General features: G+C 36.2%; 1 protein-coding gene across 1 annotated transcript in view; it reads right to left on the minus strand.

Annotated features, from left to right (window-relative positions):
* The window catches only part of LOC145694784 (phosphatidylinositol 4,5-bisphosphate 5-phosphatase A-like), a 103,668-nt gene extending 98,208 nt beyond the window's left edge, over positions 1-5,460 (minus strand). The window contains exon 1 of the mRNA XM_081771420.1: positions 4,826-5,460. Within this exon, the coding sequence (XP_081627546.1) occupies positions 4,826-4,839 (14 nt within the window). The 5' untranslated portion in view covers positions 4,840-5,460. The remainder of the gene's footprint in view (positions 1-4,825) is intronic.
* Between the last annotated feature and the right edge of the window lie 16,389 nt (positions 5,461-21,849).

Here is a 21,849-nt window from a genome sequence, read left to right on the forward strand (position 1 = left end):
GTTTGAAAAATCCACTCGCATGCTCACCAGTGGCGAGTACTTTTTTGCATTTGGCGAGTAAAGTTCGGTCAATTATAAACTTATTTTATTCCACATAACAAATAAAAAGAAACGTAATACTGCAATGCAGTATTAGCAGATTTTTTGGCTGGCTAGTACTTGCAAGCAAGATCTTTCAAGCCCTGGTTATAGGTGGCAGAACTTTACGTTCAAGCAAATTTAAAAAGGCAACACCAACTAAAATACAAATGATCAAAATCAGGTAAGACAAATAAATAGTTCTATCATACTGATGATAGAATAGTGCTCTATTTATAGTCAATGATTATTTTTTATAGTCTATTTACTGATCTTAAAACTACGTATAAAAATTTCATATACGTAAAATGTATCATAATTCTACAAACAACACAGCCACTAAGTAGATCCATCTAAAATCATCTAGGTCCTTGTAATTACTTTATTGCTGCTGAAGAGCAACATCATAACATTTGGCCAGCTAGCTACGTAAATGATTTAAGCTTTAAAATCATCCGAGGATGAACATTCGAGAAGTGTGATCAAAATACTGATAGCACAGTTCTGCAACCAAAAAGCTGCTTGCATAAGTTTAGAAGATTTTTACGATTCTGGGTGCACCGAAGTCGAAAATGATACCCGTTTCTTCCTGGGACGTCAAGTTCTTGCACAATCGAAATGGAACGTGGTCAAACAGGTAGCTGGAAATCGATAAATTGCAAATGTATCACACGAAAACAAAAATGAACATGGAAGATTAAATGCATTCGTGCGCCCCGAAACATGAATACTCATGTTCATGAGCATGTAATATTGGTCCGGATGGGGATCACTGACATATCGTAATGTGCCATGAATGAGAATACGAGATTACAAAGAAAAACCAACAACAATAAATCTGCCAATCATAATCACACCAACAACATAAAACAAATTTAGTAAGATTACATCTCAGATTTGTAAAACGTTGGTGAGTAGTTCTGGCTACACTGTTTGTTGCTCAAATACTACGAGTACGCGGGTTTTTGTTGGCCCTGATATTAGAAAACTCATATCCGACAAAGACTTCATCAGTTCAATGACTCCAACTCAAAACGAGGCTTGGGTTGTCTTTACTGTGGTCATCAAAACGGTTTTGGAAAACCGAAAGGACCCACAGTACAAGGAAATGATGGAAAAAATGTTGTACGCGTTCCGAAAGCTTGGTTGCTCCATGAGTTCAAAAGTTCATTTTCTTCAACTCCTACCTTGATTACTTTCCTGACAATGTGGGAGTAGTGAGTGAATAGCAGGGGGATCGTTACCATCAAGATATCAGAGAAATGGAACGACGGTATCAGGGGAACTGGAGTGTTACGATGATGGCAGACTACTGCTGGATGTTGTTTAGGGACCTTCCGGCAGCCAGCTAGAAAAGGACAAGTTCCAAACGAAGTTTGACCTTTAAAAGAAGACGATTTCACAAGCAATCTGATCGAGGGTGGTATTACTTTTTTTTTTTGTTTTCACATGTGTGCGTGTTTTTGTACATTAATTTGTGTTACGCTGTTAGTGGTGTTTCTGTAAATCGCATATTTGTGTTCAAATTTTTGTTCAACAAATGACCACCCGATTGTTCAAAACCCAGACGTTCCAGGACAAAACGGTTGTCATTCCTGGATTTAGCGCACCCCAATATATACGAATCAGTTAACTAAACCGAAACAGCTTAACAATGTTTTATTTTTGTAGACCTGTGAACAAGGGCGCCCATGTTGTGGTTTCCAAGAGGGGGCAAGTATAAGCAACGTTTCAAATATAGTTTCAAATTTTGCTGTAACTAATGTAAAAATTCTATTGGGTTTTCGGTATTCCCAAGCACAATTTCCTTTTAGGGGGGAGGGGGAGAAAGCGCCCCACCTTGCCCCCCTGATGGGCGCCCTTGCCTGTGAAATCATTTGACGAATTTTCTTCACCACAGTAATACTTAGGTATTACGCTTACGTTTCATTCGCAAATCAAATTCATTTTTTTATTATCCCGCCCTGTTTAATAATATATTAAACCTAAGTACTACAGTCGTGACATCTAATTCACTTTATATTTTAAAGATCTACACAAATACGTACGGTGCAATATACGCCAAATTCATTACAAACGTCAACGGATTCTTATCTACTCCTATAGCACCCGCATTTTACTAAAACAGAAGCTTTAACACAATGTACCTTGCACTATATTAATTGAACAATATTTCTCACTCCGTTGCAGTCAATCAAATTAACAATTAAGAAGAGCTTAGCTTAATAGGAAGTAATCCACCTAAGAAAAATTATTAGGCCTATTACATGTTTTACCACAAGTCTCACAAAAGTAGTTGAAATGAACACGACTTAAAAGGTAGGTAAAAATAGAATGCCGTACGTTAGGTTAATAATTTAGGTCGGGGCACATTAGGTCTGGACCACTTTTGAATACCTAATGTTTTAGTATTAAGTATATTAACTTTAAATTAATATAGGCCTACTTAAAGGAACGTAACCGCGCAGCTATAGGATAATAAAAAAAAAGAATCACTAATTACAATCGCCGGCATACTTTATGAGCACGAATATTCAAGCAATGGAGTAGAACTTTAGCATCTTGGTCTACTATCATACACTTACTTCATACTAATGCTATTATCAAGTAAAAAAACGGTACACATTTACAATAGAGATCCATACATACATTCAAAGCATATTTACTTTTTCATTAAATCTACTCTTTGTATCTTAAACATTCACTCCTTCTGGGTGAAACGATGATGGGTATACGTGTAAAAGAGGATAATGGAAAATACTTCATTTGCGATAAAAACATATGTCGGGTGTCTTCATATACACCTTCACTTACGAACCATAAGAAAACTTACTTGTACTAACTTGCAGATTTACCACTCTTGTACACAATATCTGTTCCACCATTACAATCACATCAACACAATGTATAATCGTCAGTATACACGTACTTTCTTCAGTGATACTAAGTTACTATGGTTCCGCTTCATTACTTCACACACTGGCTTTACCTTTCCATACGCTACATAATGGATTACTTATGGAGGAGTGGCGATGCAGAACATGTCATAAAAACGGCAATTTTATGGTTAAAATGACCGAGTGCACACCAGAAACAGTTGTCTAGGATATTAATTTATATTGTCGGAGCATTTTTACACAACGTAGGAAACCAGCATTCTATGTTTATAAGTGTAATGTTACACGATGTAAGAAACCTGTATTTTACAAATGTAAGAGTTACCAGTGTGAAAGTATGCGAAACCATTACAAATCTCCTAACCTATGTGATTTTACGCGATATGAATTGTTGTTTGCACTATCCTCGTTTATGAGCATATCCTCCATCCATAACGTGCCAGCTTAACCAGAACGCACTCCCGCGCCAGCTATCCTGCTCTAACTCGACTGGATAGCATAGCATACTCGCTTTTAGTGGCCATCCAACACAAGTCGTGGCCAATGTTTATGGGGGGCAGAGTTCCCTTCGAATCGAAAAATCTTACAATATCGTTAATTTCTGTTAATATTAGGTTAGGTTTGTCATTTTCAATTAGGACCATGGTTAGCGTGTCGATGAAGGGGCCAAAACTAATCTAACCTAATATTAACAGAAATTAGTGAAAATGTACCATTTATTCGATCGAAGAAAAGGTTGGCCCTCATCAAATAAACATTGGTTAATAGGTAAGCTAGCGGTGCTGGTGTAGTTTTGGAGCACCACGTTTAGGAAGATTTACAGGAACTAAAACTCAATACTTTACATGAATAGACATGTTTATAAGGGACAAAATTCTGCTGGAGAAAGAATTAAATACAAAGTAACACAGCTGAATTTTAGGTTTACAAGTGTAGGGTTACTAGTGTAAAAACATTACAAGTGCTCTACAACGGATAAAATAAGTGAGCACATACGAAAGATGGCTCTATTAGATGATATTTTCCACCGGCGGTATATTTCTGTACAGTATACAGAACCAGTAGCAATTGTATGTTTACAAATGGAGCGTTGCTAGTACAAAACCATGAGAAGTGCAGTTGAAACTTATATCATTGCCATTTTTCTCACTACTCTTGCTTACGCACGTACCCACCATCCCTGACACGTTTTCTTCGAACGCGCTATCGCGAAGGCAATCCAGCTTCACCCTGCCCTGACTAGATTACATAGCATTCGTACTTTTCAGTGACCACCTGGCACAGTTTGCTTTGTGTTTTTGTGCCACACATCCGGAAGCCGCATTTTTAAATTTTCAACATTTACCGGTAATTCTGGTCGCCCTCTTGAAATTTATCTATGTCAAGTGACATATTTCCTTGTCACCCAAAATATAACTTTTAGGGGGAGGGAAATTTGTGAAAGAAATATAATTTTTCAACAATTCTTTCTAGTGGTGCGCCAAAAGTAAACTAATACGAAACTAATAATAGGTGAATTTTAGAACTGAACATGGCAATATACGAAACGGCAAGGTTCTAGAACACAGGTCCCCCTTCCCTTTTAATTATAATAAAGACAGAAAACAACGTGCCCTACGGTGCTCTAATCGGCCTTCACTCGCTGTCGCTTGCTCGGCAATACTATGTAAATTAAATATTAAACTTCGGTACAGAAAGGAACCAACCTAGCTACTAACCTATATGGGGAGATCTGTGTTCTAGAACTTTCCCATATGAAACGCATTCTCTCTGTAGTACGACTTTCTCAAATAAATTACCACATACCAAACTCTTCCCTTAAAATTGCAAATATCTAATACCGTACTTACCTTAAATTATCCATTTTGAAAGCAGACTCGGTTAACTTTTCCCTACTGTTATAACCAACAGAATTCACATCTGGGAAGAAACTGTTAAAAATAATCTGTATTGCATCGCCTAACGAGAGCAAACTAATTCCTCCAATCCAAGAATGACAGGCAAGGCCCAGAAATACAAACAAAAATGCGATTTTGAACGTCAGTTTGACAAAATATTTCTCACAATTCTAAGAGAACAAGTAAGTTTATGTACCAATAATTAATCAACATCACAAAATACGGGTAGAAATAAATATATATTTATATCCTTCAACTCCACATGTATCACACTTGTCTGAACGCACTGAAAGCACACTTGTAACATTTATTTAACTCCCGTGTCGAACGTCGCGTATTCTGTTATGCACACATTCAAACTACATTGTAAGTTCACACTATTAAATACAGCATCATTTTCTTCAATTGTTGATTATTGTATTACACAACATAAGAACTAAAGTAGAAACATTTTCTGTACATCATTCGTGTTATGTTTTTAATGTAAACATTATTCACTTCGTTACGAGTAAAATAATCTACCTCCTTTCCCTCTTAGCTCTTGTGTCATGCTCGGAAACAAATGAATAGCATTTTGCACACATCCAATACTATTTTATAAATGTTACCGCTAGATGTCGAGAGTTACTATGTATCGTCTGCTGACTGTCAGCTGATGAGGATCTGCGATACGTACGCATACAAAACTGACGTAAATGGCCATTTTTCGTAAGTCCACGTTGTTATTTAAAGTGTTACTGATAAAAATACTTAACTATTTTATTCTGTTCGGTAGATGATTAAAAAAGAAAGAAAAAACGCGCGAAAATGCGGAGCAAATTTAATTTGTCCTACTTTCTTACGCTACAGTAAACATATAGACTTGCATTGTGACGTTTTTAACCAGCCAATCATAGACAAAATGTTCCAATTGGTAATGACAAATTCTGATTCCAGATTTTTCTCCAGGAAAGTTCAATATGCTGAGAGTGAAAAAAAATGCACTCTGAAAATACTGATATCCATATTTCCTTGATCGAATGACTGGTTGGTTACAGAAAGCAAAAATGAAATGAAATTTTTGAGTTTTACGTCCAACGTTTATGCCGGTTAGGCTAAAGGACACGGTGATGATGAGATGAATGAAATGAAGAAAGTGGGAGGAAACAGGAGAACCCCGAGAAAACCCACGCACACGGTGTTTGTCCACCACAAAGTTCACTTGGCAGGAGCAGGGTTTGAACCCGGGACCCCAAACACCAGAGGTGAACGCTCTACCACTGAGCGACCGCGGCCCCGGTTACAGTAAGCAGGTAGCGTCTTTTTTTCTTCATTGAGATATAGTCGTTCTCAACCGATGTATCGTGACACATTGTGTCACAGTCCCCGTAAGGTATGTGGCGAAATTTTAGAATTTAACCAGTTGAGAATGCTCCGTGAGCATTGCCAAAACGAACTTAAAAAGAAAATCTTTTCGAAATTTATATGAAATTGTATATTTAATTATTTGATTAAATTTAATAGATAATACATATTTGGAACCTGCGTATTAGGAGATCTATTGAATTAGATATCTTGAGCTGTCATTTTCTATCACTGTATATATACTGAAAATGCAGATATAACTATTGGCCACCGGTTACTATTTGGTACAGCCACTCACAAAAGTATCTTCCCCCCTAAGTGCTCTAATTCCATTACTTGGGGTCCAGGTCATTTGCAGTTGTGAGAACGCCTAGACAGATACAACCCAACTTACACGTAACTTTTCTCGGCACTAACAGCAGTTGGTAGCTCTGAGTCAAGTCTTTATGCAAGTAAAATTGTAAGTAGATGGAGTGGCGGAGCCAAGGGGGGCCTGGGGGCCAGGTCCCCTTACTCAAATTCTTGGCCCCCCTAGTGGCCCCTCCACAAAGAGTGATACTGCTATAGGTCGACATACGGTGAGTTGATAGTGGCTACAAGTGAAACTACTACAGAAACATCTCTCAACAACAGTTACCAACTGCAGAATACCGTATATTGCAATAGTCTGCGTTCCGAGTAAAAAGCTCCAGGCTCGTTTTTCTTTGTAGTACAGCAAGATCTAATTAATCGAAATCTGTAATGTGCATGCATTGACCTCACCATCTGAACGTTCCTTTTAATCTCTGCCCTTTATCTGTTTATCTTCTTTGTTTTTGACAAAGAACCAGAAAAAAAAGCAAAATCAGTCGACATTCTCATTCGCTTCGATGTTAAATGTCATACTAAAATAAGAGATGCTTACTTACAAATAGTATACACTGCGGTAGAACATTACCCTTGTGTTGGACGAAAGAAGTCTTCGTACACTAAGTAGTTAATTTCCATTGATTATGCCAACATAAAAGAAATGCATAACATCCATTATAAATTTGGTATTCACGGCGCAACTGAACTGCCACAACCAGGTAGTATGTTGGATATACTCATACCAACAAGTGACCGCCTTATCTCCATTCACATTTAACTCACGGTGTGAGGGCCAATTGAACAGACCTCCACAAAAAGCAACATAAGTTTCTTTGTTACTTTGACAGTTGTACTGTAAATGTCCATAACTGATCACCAAGTGCATCTATATACCAACCAAAGGTAGTTTTGTCAATTTCAACTAAAAGTTCAAAATACACCTCTTGAAAACAGGTTTCATTTATAAAAGAATAGATGATCGCTTTTGGTTGTTGCAATGGTTTGTCCAAGCAGTTTGATAAATAAATCAACATAGTATAACGACAGAAGTTGCTTCTCTTATATGCAAAAGAAAAGAAGAAAAAAGAAAAAAAGAAAGAAAATGGGAGGAAAAGCTTGGTCTTATGAGTATGTGGGGGGTCGCGCCGAATTCTACTTCGCCCCGGACGCCGAAATCTCTAGCTACGGCTCTAAGCCAGGGGCGTCATTTCAGACTTTGCTTGGGGGGGCAAGAACCCCACCGACATAAGAATTTCACGTTTTGTACTAGTATATTAGTAGACAATCAACTAAAGTATATGTATTCCTCAAACTCTTGGGGGGGGCAATTGCCCCCTCCTGCCCTACCTAAATGACGCCCCTGAGAAGCACTGTTGGATTTTTGGCTGTTCCCAAAACTCAAAAGGAGTTTCAATGGTACCCGTTTCGTCACCGTAGATCAAAATCAATACTACGGTTGAACTTCGAAATATGTCAAAAGAAGACTTTTGTCGGTGTTTCCAGTAATGGCAACAACGGTGATCGCGGCATCGTGCACTGCAAAGTTCTACCAGCTTGTCAGAGCATCAATGCAATCGAAGATGCCTACTTTAAAGACGAATAAGCACATGTATACTTATAATGTGGTGGTGAGCTGCAACAAAATTCCGGGAACTTTTTTCCTTCCTTCGTATATATATATATATATATATATATATATATATATATATATATATATATATATATATATATATATATATATGGTTTAATTAATTTAGTATTTCCTTACTCAGTTTACTGCCTTCTATAAGTACGAGAAACTGCAGACAGTTAAAGTAATTTTACCAAAAATTAAAACGTGGAAAAGTGTCCATAGTTATTTACAACATAACAAGCAGTTCTTTCGAATTCTTTCTATGTATTCCCACACAATTTTATATTAATAGGAGGTTGCTAAAATTCATTTTTTCATTTAATTTTTCCCTTTAATATCTTGCCGACCAATAGTAATATTCAGGTATGAAAAATATATGGTTTGGTTTGCGTAATTTCACCAACTACTTAAACACGCTTTTGCAGTCATCAAGGTCTTGGTAACTACTTAATATGCATGAAGCGCAATAAAACAGGAACTGCACTATTTACCGGCAGACTAGACAGTTTTCTTTTTTCTTTCTTTTTTTCTTTTTCTTTTTTTAACGAAAACGAAATTTGCAAGGGAAAGCAGCTTTGCCAATTCGGTGGAGGAACTGCCTGATACTCGTCAGAAATGCAGAAAGTCTTAACGAAAATAGTTTCCGTAGAAGAGAATTGTTTGACTTTGTTCAGTGCATAAGCTAGGTTGATATACTTTAAAGAACTGGGATTGTAGTGCAGAATGCTTATATTGATAATGATGGTTAGCTTAAAAATCCTCAACTTACTTTTTGTTAGAAGAAAAAGTACATTGTATGGATATACGGCTCTTATTTGTTTTTAAATTTACACTTACCCTTATTTGTCCAATGTTGGAGAAAGAAAGAAAAAACTGTAAATCCAAGCAGTCGTTCTTTCAGAAAAAATGTTCCGGGGGGCACACGTAGTACTCCAGGGGGACAGTGCTGGTAATATTTTATTTATTATTATATTGAAGTCGTATTATTTTGGTCTCGTCCGGGGGGAGGGCACTTTCAGAGCTCCGGGGGGCAGTACCCCAAAAAACCATGTCTGGAAGAAACACTGAATCCAAGTTTTTTTTTTTTTTTTTTTACTTCAAGCTTAGATCGGCTGTACAGCATAGAAGTAACTAACGGAACTAGACTCCTGCTCCCGTAGAAGACTGTTGTCCCTCTAGAATATTGTTGAGCTATAGGTAATGTTCTATCGAAGTCATTGCTAGAAAAATTACCCTACCCTGATGTTTAAATACTGAGATAAGGCAAGACTTTTTGTATCGTTCTTGTATTTTGTGCTCTTTGACAATGATATGAAGAGATACCAAAAAGTTCGTGCAATCACCTGAAGATGACAAACTACGAATCCGCTTTGCAGGTAAATCACTGAAGATGTGGTGATTGACAAGTTTGAGGCAAGAAGCGTCATTAAATTCCTCTGTCTTCAAGAAAAATCAGCAAAACAGATCCACTAAGACATGAAAGAAGTGTATGGGAGTAAAAACCCATCCTATGAGATGATACCAGGAGCGTCATTTAGGGAGGGCAGGAGGGGGCAATTGCCCCCCCCCCAAAGAGTTTGAGGAATGCATATATTTTAGTCGATGCCTACTAATATACTAGTACAAAACGTTAAATTCTTATGTCGGTGGTGCTCTTGCCCCCCCCCCCCAAGCAAAGTCTGAAATGACGCCCCTGGATGATATCCAAGTGGAAATGGCAATTCCAAACTTCAGATATGACCATTGCGGACGCCTCTGGATCTGGAAGACTATCTTTCACTGATGATGCCCCCTTGACGGAGAAAGTTGAGAGGATCATGATGAAAAACAGGAGGATAACCATTGAAATTAATATTCTGCAATAGGTATGAGTTATGTATCTGCCTGGAATGTCATTCATAACCAGCTGCATTTTCAGAAAGTATCAGCGCAGTTGGTGCCACGACTGCTTACACCTTTCCAGAAGAGAAATCGTGAGGACGCTGTAAGAGAAATGTTGCATCGCTGTGAGGTGGATGGAGAGAACTATTTTGGCAGACTAGTAACAATGGATGAAAGTTGGCTTTATTTTTCTGGCCTACAAACAAAGAAAATGTAGAAACAATGGAAACACTCATTCTCCCCCACCCTTAAGAAGGTGCAATTGCAGAAGTCTGCCGCCAAGGCGATGCTTTCCGTTTTCTGGGACTATGAAAGGGTCATCATTATAGATTACCTACCACCGGGGCAAACTATTACTTCCCGTTAGAGACCTTCACGGGCCGATTTTTTCGGCCCGAGTCCAATCCAGCCCGAATGTACCTAAGCCCGGCCCAGCTTGGACCCGAGAAGTTTTGGAGATTTTCGGCCGGAGCCCGTCCCGGCCCGATAAGTTTCTTAAAATTTTTGGCCCATGCCCGGCCCGGGCCCAATAAATTTTAAAAGTTTTTGGCCCGACCCCGACCCGATAGTTTTTTTTTAATAGCTCAAGCCCCAATCTTTCTCAAAATTTAGTATTAAACTTGACCTAACCCTCAGAAACATTTTCTAAACTCTGGTTCACAACCTGACGCTTGCCTCCCGAATGGTACCATTGCCTCCTAGAACTTTACCTGTTATCGAAAGAACAAAAACTCTATTTCCTGTAAGAAAAATCTAACTTAATTGATATTTAGCATAAAGTGAAGATGGCAATACAGTTTAGAGACAGGAAAAACTTTCCCACCCCTTCTTGTCATATTTTGGGTTGAATGAAGGTCAAGGTCAGAGCTCAATTTACCGCGCAATATCTGCAATCCTCTATAGTGAAAGTGGAGCCGCTAAGCAACACAAACTGTACATAGCTATTGCATTTTTTGTAACGTTTTTCACGGGCACACTTCTTCAACGTTTGGCTTTATTCCGATTATCGTTTAACGAAAGTCAATAATTATTAAAGAATCGTAAATAATCGGCCCCAAGCCCGACCCGGTCCAAAGAAATAACCGAGTTGGCCCGTGCAGATCTCTACTTCCAATCCCCTAAGTTATTAGAGAAACTGAAGATAAACGTCGGGGATTGGTCGCAAAAGGGGCGCTACTGTTTGGCAAGCAATGCACCAACTCATTCTGCCCATGCATTAATGATGAAGGCAGTGGAATTAGGATATAAAATATTTCCTGGACCATACCTTGCCATACTCATCGGACCTAGCACCAAGTGACTTGTTCCTCTTCCCAGAAATGAAGTTTTCACATTTCTGAGGCTGAACTGTAGTTTCAAAGCCAAATTGCAGACTTTTACAAAATAAGCTTATGAAAAATGAAGAACCGCTGGCAAAAATATGTCGCAAAGGCACAGTACTACGTATTTGTTACTCCGTAGAGAGAAAATAAATATAAAATACAGGAGCTTAGAGTAGTAATTCCAGGTTCTTCTATGCCCAATGTAAAATGCAATGGTAAAAATTAACAGTAAGTAATTTAAGCAATATATGGTCATCATTACATAAGGAGTCTTGGATACTTGGAAGACGCTTCAATACCTATAATACTATACCTATGCGGTCTAATACACTTTATATCATAGCCTACGTCTGTTATGTCCGTATTAATTTGAATTCATTTTATTCTTATTCAGAAATTATTTCAATTCCGTAGGCTATTTGCTGTAGATGTCATAGATGCCACATTATGTAGAACAAACATGATTCATTTGTGCTAATTGAAAGACGCCTTCGTTACGAAATGTATTACGTGAGCGTGAGAAATTATAATACCTGCATTGCTTGTGGCACAAGTTCTCCATGTTTCAAGGTTACAACGGTTGCGTTTCTACTTTCCATTTCAAAATGATGCATTGTGTTCTTAGGTCAATAGGAGAAATTACATTGTTCAGGTGAATGTTCGGAGACGCCAGAAATCCAAAATATTTAAATGTTCTGACTTAAAAACAATAAAAGGTTCTAAAATAATAATAATAAAAAAAATCGACTCATCTTCATTTTCGTATATTGGTCTGTTGAACTTATTTGTGTGTAAGAAAATAAAAAGATGTACAGTACAACTGTTAATTTGAACTAATAAGAATATGAACACACAAGCCAAGAAGCCGAATCGAGATACCAGAAAATAAATATTTCTCTTGTGACCACATATAAAAAAAAATGTTTTATTTATGGGACAGTGCTATCTTGTATCTAAGCCTATGCCAGAAGTATCTTTCTAGTGCTCCTGGCCAACGAAATTGTTCCCGGTCTTTAAAGAGTGAGTCGAATTACCCCCTATCTATGTGAAATACAGGGTGTTTCAAAACAACACCTACAACGTTAGGGAGGTGATTCCTGACAACAAGATGAGACAAAAAGTACCGACCAACCTGGGTGCATAAATGCTTCCTTTTGGAGTTATAGGCTGCAGAAAACATGAGAAAATGAAGTTTAATGGTCCATAGCTGCAAAACCATGGAACCTACTATAGTCGGGTCAAGACTTCACTAACGAACTAATACGTGAATAATAATAATAATAATAATAATAATAATAATAATAATAATAATAATAATAATAATAATAATAATATTTATTCATTTATTTATTTATTTGTACTTAACACCCGAAGACAATTAGAAAGTACAAATTGTTAATTTTATAATGGTGGAGAATGTGTTACCTGAAAAGTAATTCCAACAACTAACCATTACTTATATTTTGTTCACTTGCAGTTAATAAGTACAAGATATAATAATAATCTTTACACTTTATTAAGTAACATTTGGACGCATTTTTGTTTAAATATTGAACGTTTCAATTGAAATATATCCAGACCTATAGAATGTATTTTTTACCTCTATCACATATCCTATACAACGGAGAGTTTTTAGCTAAATTCGTTTTATTATCAGGCATATAAAACCTTTGTCTGAGTCACAGATTTTGACGAGGGCAATAGAATGGTAATTTACCTAGGAAAGTCTTGGTTATCAATAAGTTTTTTCAAGTGCAACACACCTTGAATGAACCTTCTATCCTCCAGTGACAAAAGCTGAAATCTCCTGAGAAGTATATTGTAAGATACACAACTAGTTAGTATATTATCAATTTTATAACTAATATATTTTAACATTTTCTTTTGTACCTTTTCTATTTGTTGCTTTGGTTTCTGGTAGAATGGTTCCCCAATTATAGAAGCATACTCTAATTTTGTTCTAACAAAAGAGTTATATAATGTTAATATTGTTTTTATGTTTTTAAAATGACAGCACGATCGTTTAATAAATCCAAGCATTTTAGACGCCTCATTTGTTTTGATATTCATATGATATGTAAACTTAAGATTTGCATCAAACTATACTCCCAGATTCCTGACAACTTCTTTCCTTTCCAGTACTTGTTTCCCTATAATATATTTAAATATATCAGGTTTCTTTGTGATCGAAAACGTTACAACATTGCATTTTGAAATATTGAATTCAAATTTGTTTCTTTCACACCATTCACCCAACCTCACCAGATCTCTTTGTAATTTTTCACAATCATCTCTTGTAGCAATTTGTATAATTTAGTATCATCAGCAAACATTATTCATGACGAATATTGGAACTCTTCAGGTAAATCGTTTATCATAATTAAAAATAGTAAAGGACCTAAATTGGATCCTTTGGGTACTCGACAGAGTATTGTTTAGATTTACAATTGTTATATCTATTACATATTGGATTCTGATGCTTAAATATGACTAAAATAGTCGGATTAATTCATTTGAAATACCAAATCCTTTAATCTTTTAAAGAACTATCTCATGATTAATCAAATCAAAGGCTCGCTTAAAATCTGTATACACTACATCAATTTGAGACCTTACGTTAAGAGCTTCACTAGTTGCTTGACTTATATTCAACAAATTTGTTACTGTTGATCTATTATGCCTAAAACCACACTGTGAATCAGAAAGATATCGTGAAATGTGATTAAACGGGTGTTTGCAAATTATTGATTCGAATATTTCAGCTGAGAAGAAATCAAACTTATCGGCCTATGGTCTTGTATTAAGTTTACAGGATTAATTTTGGGAACTGGACATACTGCTGATATTTTAAATTTTGTAGGAAAATAACACAGAGAAATAGACAGATTAAATATATAGGTCAATGGCTTAACAAGAAATTCCTTACAACCTTTAAAAATGTAAGATGGTATGCCATCATTACTAATTGACCTTTTACCTTTCATTTTGTCAATAGCTTCGATTACTTTTGTTTCAGTCATCCTATCCAGTGACATTGTATCTACAATCGAAGAAACATCATTCAGAAAAATATCAGATAGTTTAATATTAGGTAGTTCAGAACTATATACTGATTGAAAGTGCTTAGCAAAACCTTCGCATTTCAATATATTGTCAACAATTTTTTATTTGTTATATTCAAGTATTGATTGATTTATGTTTGAAGATTTTTTTTCTTATTAATATAGTTCCAAAATTTCCTAGGTTCCCTTACGATTTGCTCTTCCATTGCGTTATTATAATCACGAATATCTATTTCAATACTATTTTTTACTTGTGTCCTTAGTGTAACAAATTGCATGTAATCTGAGTAAAGTCTTGATTTTTTAAATTTCTTCCTATAACGTTCTTTCTTCTTTAAGTTTCTTATTATTTCAGGAGTAAACGATGTTGGATATGAACGTTTCCTCTTTATAATTTTAGGTGTACATTCATTTAAAACTCCATATAATTCAGAATAGGAAAACTCTACACTATTATCAATATCCTTAATCTCATACAAGGAATCCCATTTCTTACATCTCAATAACTTATAAAGTTTAAAAAAATCACACTTACAAAAGTTGTAGACTACGTCGTCCATTTCATTTCGTGTCTTACAGCTTTTATAAATCGGAATACTAATATTCAAACGTGGGTGATGACGATCTGGTCGAACAAAATGAACATCAGATTCAAGAACGTCAACGTGTAATACATTAGTAAATACAACATCTAAAATTCTATTGTTTAGATTTCTTACTTTATTGATTTGTGAGAAATTAAAAAAAAAAATACTTTATGTAAGACATTGTTCTCCAAATTAGGCAAATTTAAAAAATAATTACCATCCAAATAATCTGTTAAACGCGCCAAATTCAAATCTCCCATAATAAAAACAGTTTGAGATAATGTTAGTTCAATATTAAAAACAAATTAAATATAATTCTTCTGAACTATGTAGCGGGAAGTACACTATACAAACATATATACATGTTAAATCTGATAATTGAAATTTAACCCACACATCCTCATTATCTGGCAATTCAAATTTTGTTATTCTTTCAGAGATATAATTATTGGAAACAGCTAAGAGAACACCATCTCCATCTTTCGTATTACTACGCTCTAAGTTGTGATCTTTTCTATAGACCAAATATTTATCGTCAAATAACTCATTATTAAATATTTCATCTCTTAGCCATGATTCAGTAATGGCAACACTATCAAAATTAAACATGGTAGAGCTTAGGTAAAATTCGTTATTTTTTGTTTTTAACCCATTAACATTCTGGTAATATATATCAAACGTACTGTTAACTACTGCTATCTTAAATTATAGCCTACATATTTCAAGATTACACTGGGACAGAATTTGGAAATCCTTGTACATCTTCTTCAGTTTTAATAATCATAACCGGGCTATTTTCGTTTTTTCTAATTAAAATTTGTCTATTGCGATTTACCCAACAATATTTATGCTGTGTATTTCTTGCAGCTGTTCTAGCCTTCCAAAATAATTCCTTATTTTTAGGGGTTAAATTTACATTCACAAATATTCTACTATCATTACTTCCAAATACTAAATTGTTACTTACTAAACTCGTATTCCTTCTAACGGGGGCGCGGTGGCTCAGTGGTAGAGCGTTCACCTCTGGTGCTTGGGGTCCCGGGTTCGATCCCAGCCCCCGCCAAGTGAACTTTGTGGTGGACAAACACCGTGATCATGGGTTTTCTCGGGGTTCTCCCGTTTCCTCCCAGTTTCTTCATTCCACCATTTCACTCATCTCTCATCATCACCGTCTCCTTTAGCATAACCGGCATAACCGTGGGACCTAAAACTCAAAGATTTCATTTTTTTTTCGTATTCCTTCTAGTCAAGTACCTTTCTCTCACCGCGGGCGTTGTAAATTGTACATTTATTGCTTTTGGTTATTTTTACCGTTTGATAATCGGTGAACAACATCAATGTCCTCCTCTCCACATTTTATTCTTAATTTCTGAGCCATGTCGATTACAACTTCCTTTAAATTTTCACCAGTACGCTCCTGAATACCATGTATTTCAATATTTTTATTACGTCCATACTGATTAAGATAATTTATTTCTACATCCTGTAATTTGAATTGCTTTTTCAATTCTATGTTTTCTGCTTTCAGCTTGGCTATATCCTTATCCCGTTGAATATTACCCTTAATCTCTAGTTCAAGTTTCTTCAACAATTCGTCGTGTTGATTAGGCATAAATTGAACACTAGCTGTTAATTGAGCTATTTGAGCACAGTACAGAGTTCCTCAAGCTTCATTCCTATATCAGAATGATTCAAAGATTTGTCATCCAATTTTGAGGATGTACTTTTGTTACTTAGCATTGATTCAGTTGCATTTTTGTGCGCTATCCAAAAATACATGTTTCAGAATCTTAAGGTACTCACGCAACAAATTTATAGAGGCACTTTGGCATATAATTTGAAGTACTGATCAACTACCTCTACAAAAATTGTTGCGGAAGTACCAGCGTATTCTAAAACATGGACATTTGGATAGGGCACATACTAGTTCCTAAATAAAGTATTGACCCGACTACGGTAGGTCCCATAGTATTGAAACTATGGAATTCATTTGATCATGTTTTCGGCAGCCTATAACTCCAAAAGCAAGCATTTGTGCACCCAGGTTGGTCTATACTTTTTGTCTTATCTTGATGTCAGGAATCATCTCCCAAACGTTGTCGGTGTTGTTTCTAAATATCCTGTATAAGTGCAAGCGTTTTATTGTGGATAGTAATATAATTGCGGTATGTTTCATTGCAGGTACAAGGATACTATTCCATTGCATTTGTATTTAGTTCATTTGGTGTATTCAATGTGAGTGATTGGTCAATGTTTTTCAGATAACCCCGTAATTTACCTGTGGAAAGAAAATTTACCTATGGAACAAAGAAAATCTCCACTTCTTTGAAGAGTTGGAACAGAACTCCCCATGTGATGATTGGGCTGCAATGTCTGTAACAACTTTGTTCAGCTCACATTTACTAGACGGTGTTGTTAATTCCGCAACATAATCAAACATGTTACAAGACTGGTTTATCCCTGAACTGCGAGATCGAGGTCTTATCAATCAGGTATGGTTTCAGCAAGATCTAGTACCAGCATGTTACTTACTTGTCATGAATGAATATCTCAATGAAGCGTTTCCCGACAGTTGGATTGGCCAGGATTCTCCACAGCACCTCTGGACCGGCCTCTCAGAAGTCCCGATCTAGTATCTTGTGGCAATTCATTGTGGGAGTATATCAAACAAATATTTTCAGCACTCATTAACCACCAACTGACGAACTTTAAGACAGATAAGAAAGAAGTTAAATTGTTTTCGGTTTTCTTTAGTTTCGCAGTATTGAAATATTGATGACATTTGCTAAGAACTAATAAGTTAAACTTCCTGACGCTACAGCCATGAAAGACTATGACAGTCTGATGGCTCACGTTCAACTCGGTGATGAGTGGCGGAGTGACAGTACATCGGTTCCTGGAGGCCATCATTTATGGATTTCTAGATCTAAGTTCGACATTTCTTAATACAGACAGTTCCCCAATTGCTTCATGATGCTGGGCCAATATTAGAAGATTTTAGTACTACCAACGAGAGTAGAACTAGGGACTATGCTCACCGAGGTCGCTTATGCCAGCTAAACCGGATCAAAATAATAATAATAATAATAATAATAATAATAATAATAATAATAATAATAATAATAATAATAATAATAATAATATTATTTAATAATAATAATAATAATAATAATAATAATAATAATAATAATAATAATAATAATAATAATAATAATAATAATAATAATAATAATAATAATAATAATAATAGTAAATTTAAATTCCAACTTTATTTTCTAATGATCTCGTAGATGATAAATTTTAATGCCTATGTTAATAAAAAAGTTGAAAAAGATTAAGAATATAATATATAACTAACGTGCTTAAATCTTTTATAAGCTTCTTGTGTATGAGAAATATTTTTTTCTTTAAGCACGCCTATGTGAAACTTGTTATTCGTGACAAATCTATATATATAAAATAGTCGTAACATGTCTAAATGAGTCACAAATGGAACGTATTGCATGATAATAGAATCCATTTTGCTATCAATGTACTAAGGAGGGAAAAACTTGAGCCGAGTTAGCCTCCTGCCTACACCATTGATAGACTACTAATTCATCATTAACTTTGTTACTCTCATTTACCTAACTGGATGCACACTGTAGTATTTTATCAGTCTGGTAGGCTATAACATAACTGACTGAGAGTGATCTTGTCTTTGCTTTGATTTTTCTCTTATTTTTACCATTTTTACCTTCAAGCAACGATGGGAGAGAAGAAAGTATGATGATCGAAAAAAAAAAATCGAATTCTTGATTTCAGTTGGTTCTCACATTTTAGGCCTTCTGCATGTCGAAAACCGGACTTTTGGATTGGTTCGTCTGTCCGTTCGTCCCGATGTAAGGAGGTTCATTCACCTAGGGGCCATATTACCGTTCAACGTATCGAGTCCAAATTAAAAACTTAAAATTTTTAAATGATTATCTAAAGGCGTTTCTTCAATTTTCTTCCTACCCCTAAAAATAAGAGTAATTTACTGAAAGGTAAAAATTAAAATTTACGATTTTCTCAAAAACATTTCAAACGATTTCATTCATATTTCATAAACCAATATTCCAGTCATTTTTGTAGGAAGAATCCAGAACGGATAGTTTATCCTTAGGATATTTCCCGGACTATTTTCCCAAAAATGACACAGGCGATTTTGATCATATTTGTAAATAAGTATGTCATTAATAACCTGATAATGTGACATAACTCATTTGTCTCGAAAAAATCCACAGGGATTAGTTATTATTCAGAGTGAGTTTTTCCTTGACAGCTTTCTTAAATACAACTAAGGTTCTTCTTCTTCTTCATGGCACTACAGCTCTTTGACGAGCCTTCGCCTCCGTCAGAATCTGCCTCCACTTCTTTCGGTCTGCCGCACTCGCCTTCCAGTTCCGTATTCCCATTTTTTTCATGTCCTCTAGGACCGTGTCCCACCATCTCCTCCTTGGTCTTCCCCTCGTTCTCTTTCCTTCGATGTTAGCGAAGAAGATTTTTTTCACTACTCTTTCTTCCCCCATTCTGACAATATGTCCCACCCATTGCAAACGGCTAAGTTTGATGTGCGTTACTATGTCTACGTCGTCGTACTTATTGTAGAGTTCATTATTATATCTTATTCGGTATGTATTTTGGTCTACCTTCACACCTCCATATATTTTCCTTAAAATCTTCCTTTCAAAGTTCCCTAGTAGTTGCATTTCCTCTTTCCGTATAGTCCAGCATTCTGATCCATATGTTACTACGGGCCTGATTAATGTTCTGTATATCCTGGTTTTTGTAATTTAAGAGATGAGATTTGATTTTAGAAGGGGCAGCAGTGCAAAATATGCTCTGTTCGCAGTGGTGATTCTTCTTTTGACTTCCTCACTTTGGTCATTATTTGATGTAATTGTTGTTCCTAGGTAGATAAATTCATTCACTATTTCGAAGTAGTGTGATTCTATATTTATGTGTGTCCCGATTCTTTTCAGATGTCCTGTGTTCTTAGATACGACTAGAAGTTTGGTTTTTCCTTCATTTATTTCAAGTCCTACTTGTTTCGCTTCTTTCTCCAGGTCTATAAACGCTTCTTTTACTGCTTTCAGACTTCTTCCAATGATGTTAATATCGTCTGCATACCCTAGAATTTTATGGCTATTGGTCGTTAGGGTCCCTGTTCTTTTTATGCCTGATCGTCTTACTGCTGCTTCTAGTACCAGGTTAAATAGTATGGGGGCTAGTCCATCTCCCTGTCTGACACCTTTCTGCACTGGGAACGCTTCTGACATATCGCTTCCTATTTTTACTTGGGCTTTCGATTCCTTTGTACTGATTTTACATAACTGAACTAGCTTTCCGGGTATCCCTAATTCCTGGAGTGCATTCCACATTTGCTTCCTATTTATCTTGTCGTATGCTGTTCTGAAGTCTATGAATAAGTGACACGTGGTTATGTTTTTTTCCCAGAATTTTTCAAGTGTCTGTCGGATTGTGAATATTTGGTCCGTGGTTGATCGTCCTTTTCTAAAGCCACCCTGATATTCTCCTACCAGTGCTTCGTAATATGCTTCCAGTCTATTGCGTATGATGGTTGTAAATATTTTATATGCTGTTGTGAGTAATGTGATTGCTCTATAGTTATCGCATGATAGTTGGTCTCCTTTTTTATGTATGGGGTTTATTATCCCTGTTTTCAATTCTTCAGGTATGTCTCTCGGGTCATTCCAAATTTTGCAGATCAGTTTGTGTAGAGCAATCACTATTTCCTCTCCTCCTTTCTTAAGTAGCTCTGCCGCTATTGTGTCAATTCCCGGTGCTTTGTTGTTTTTAGATTTTTTATTGCTTCTTTAACCTCTTGAAGTGTTGGGGGTCTCTGTTTGCATCTCTCTAGTTTCTTTGTTTTCGAAATTTGTCTGATCTGTTTCATCTGGTTCGTCGTGGAAAGTTCTTTCGTAGTATCTAGACCACCGGTTCAGTATCTCTTCCTTGGAATTTAGTATGCTGTTGCCTTCATCCCTAATTGCAGTGCAGTATGGCTTAAACCCTCTTTTTAGTTGCTTAACTTCCTTGTAAAAGAACCTTGTTTCCCCTCTATATCGTACGTTCTCAAGTTCTGCTATTTTGCTCTGTATACTAGATTTTTTCTTTTGTCGGAGTAGTTTTTTGGCTTTACTCCTGGCTTCATTGTAAATTTCTTGTCTTTCCCTTGTTCTGTGAGTTAGCATGTTGTTCCTAGCTATATTCCGTTCCTTTATTGCTATCTCGCACTCGCTGTCAAACCAGTCGTTCCGTTGAGGTTTGTTCCTTTCTCCTATTGTTTCTTCTGCTGCTCTAACTATGTTGTCTTTTATTGATGTCCATGTATCGTTGACGTTTTGTTTTCCTGTCCATTGTGTTTCCTCCATATATTGAGTGATTTTGCTCCTATATTCGTTGACTCTTTGTCCGTCCCTTAATTTCTCTATGTCCCATTTCTTGACTTGGGGCATGTTGGGCTTCCGTTGTGTGCTTATTTTTGTGTAGATACGGGTTACTACCAAATAGTGATCGGAGTCTATGTTAGCTCCCCTCCTTGTTTTCACGTCTTGTATATTGCAACTGTGTCTGCTGTCTACTACAACATGGTCAATCTGATTTTCGGTCTTCCCGTCCGGTGATCTCCATGTTACCTTGTGTATTCTTTTATGTGGGAACCATGTGCTAGATATGGCTGTAATGCGCCGCTATTCCAAATCTATACCTCAGCGCATTACATATTTATAAAGTGGTGATAAGGATTCCAATCCGC

Source organism: Thermobia domestica, chromosome 9 (assembly GCF_964235325.1).
Source record: "Thermobia domestica chromosome 9, izTheDome1.hap1.1, whole genome shotgun sequence".
Taxonomy (NCBI): domain Eukaryota; kingdom Metazoa; phylum Arthropoda; class Insecta; order Zygentoma; family Lepismatidae; genus Thermobia; species Thermobia domestica.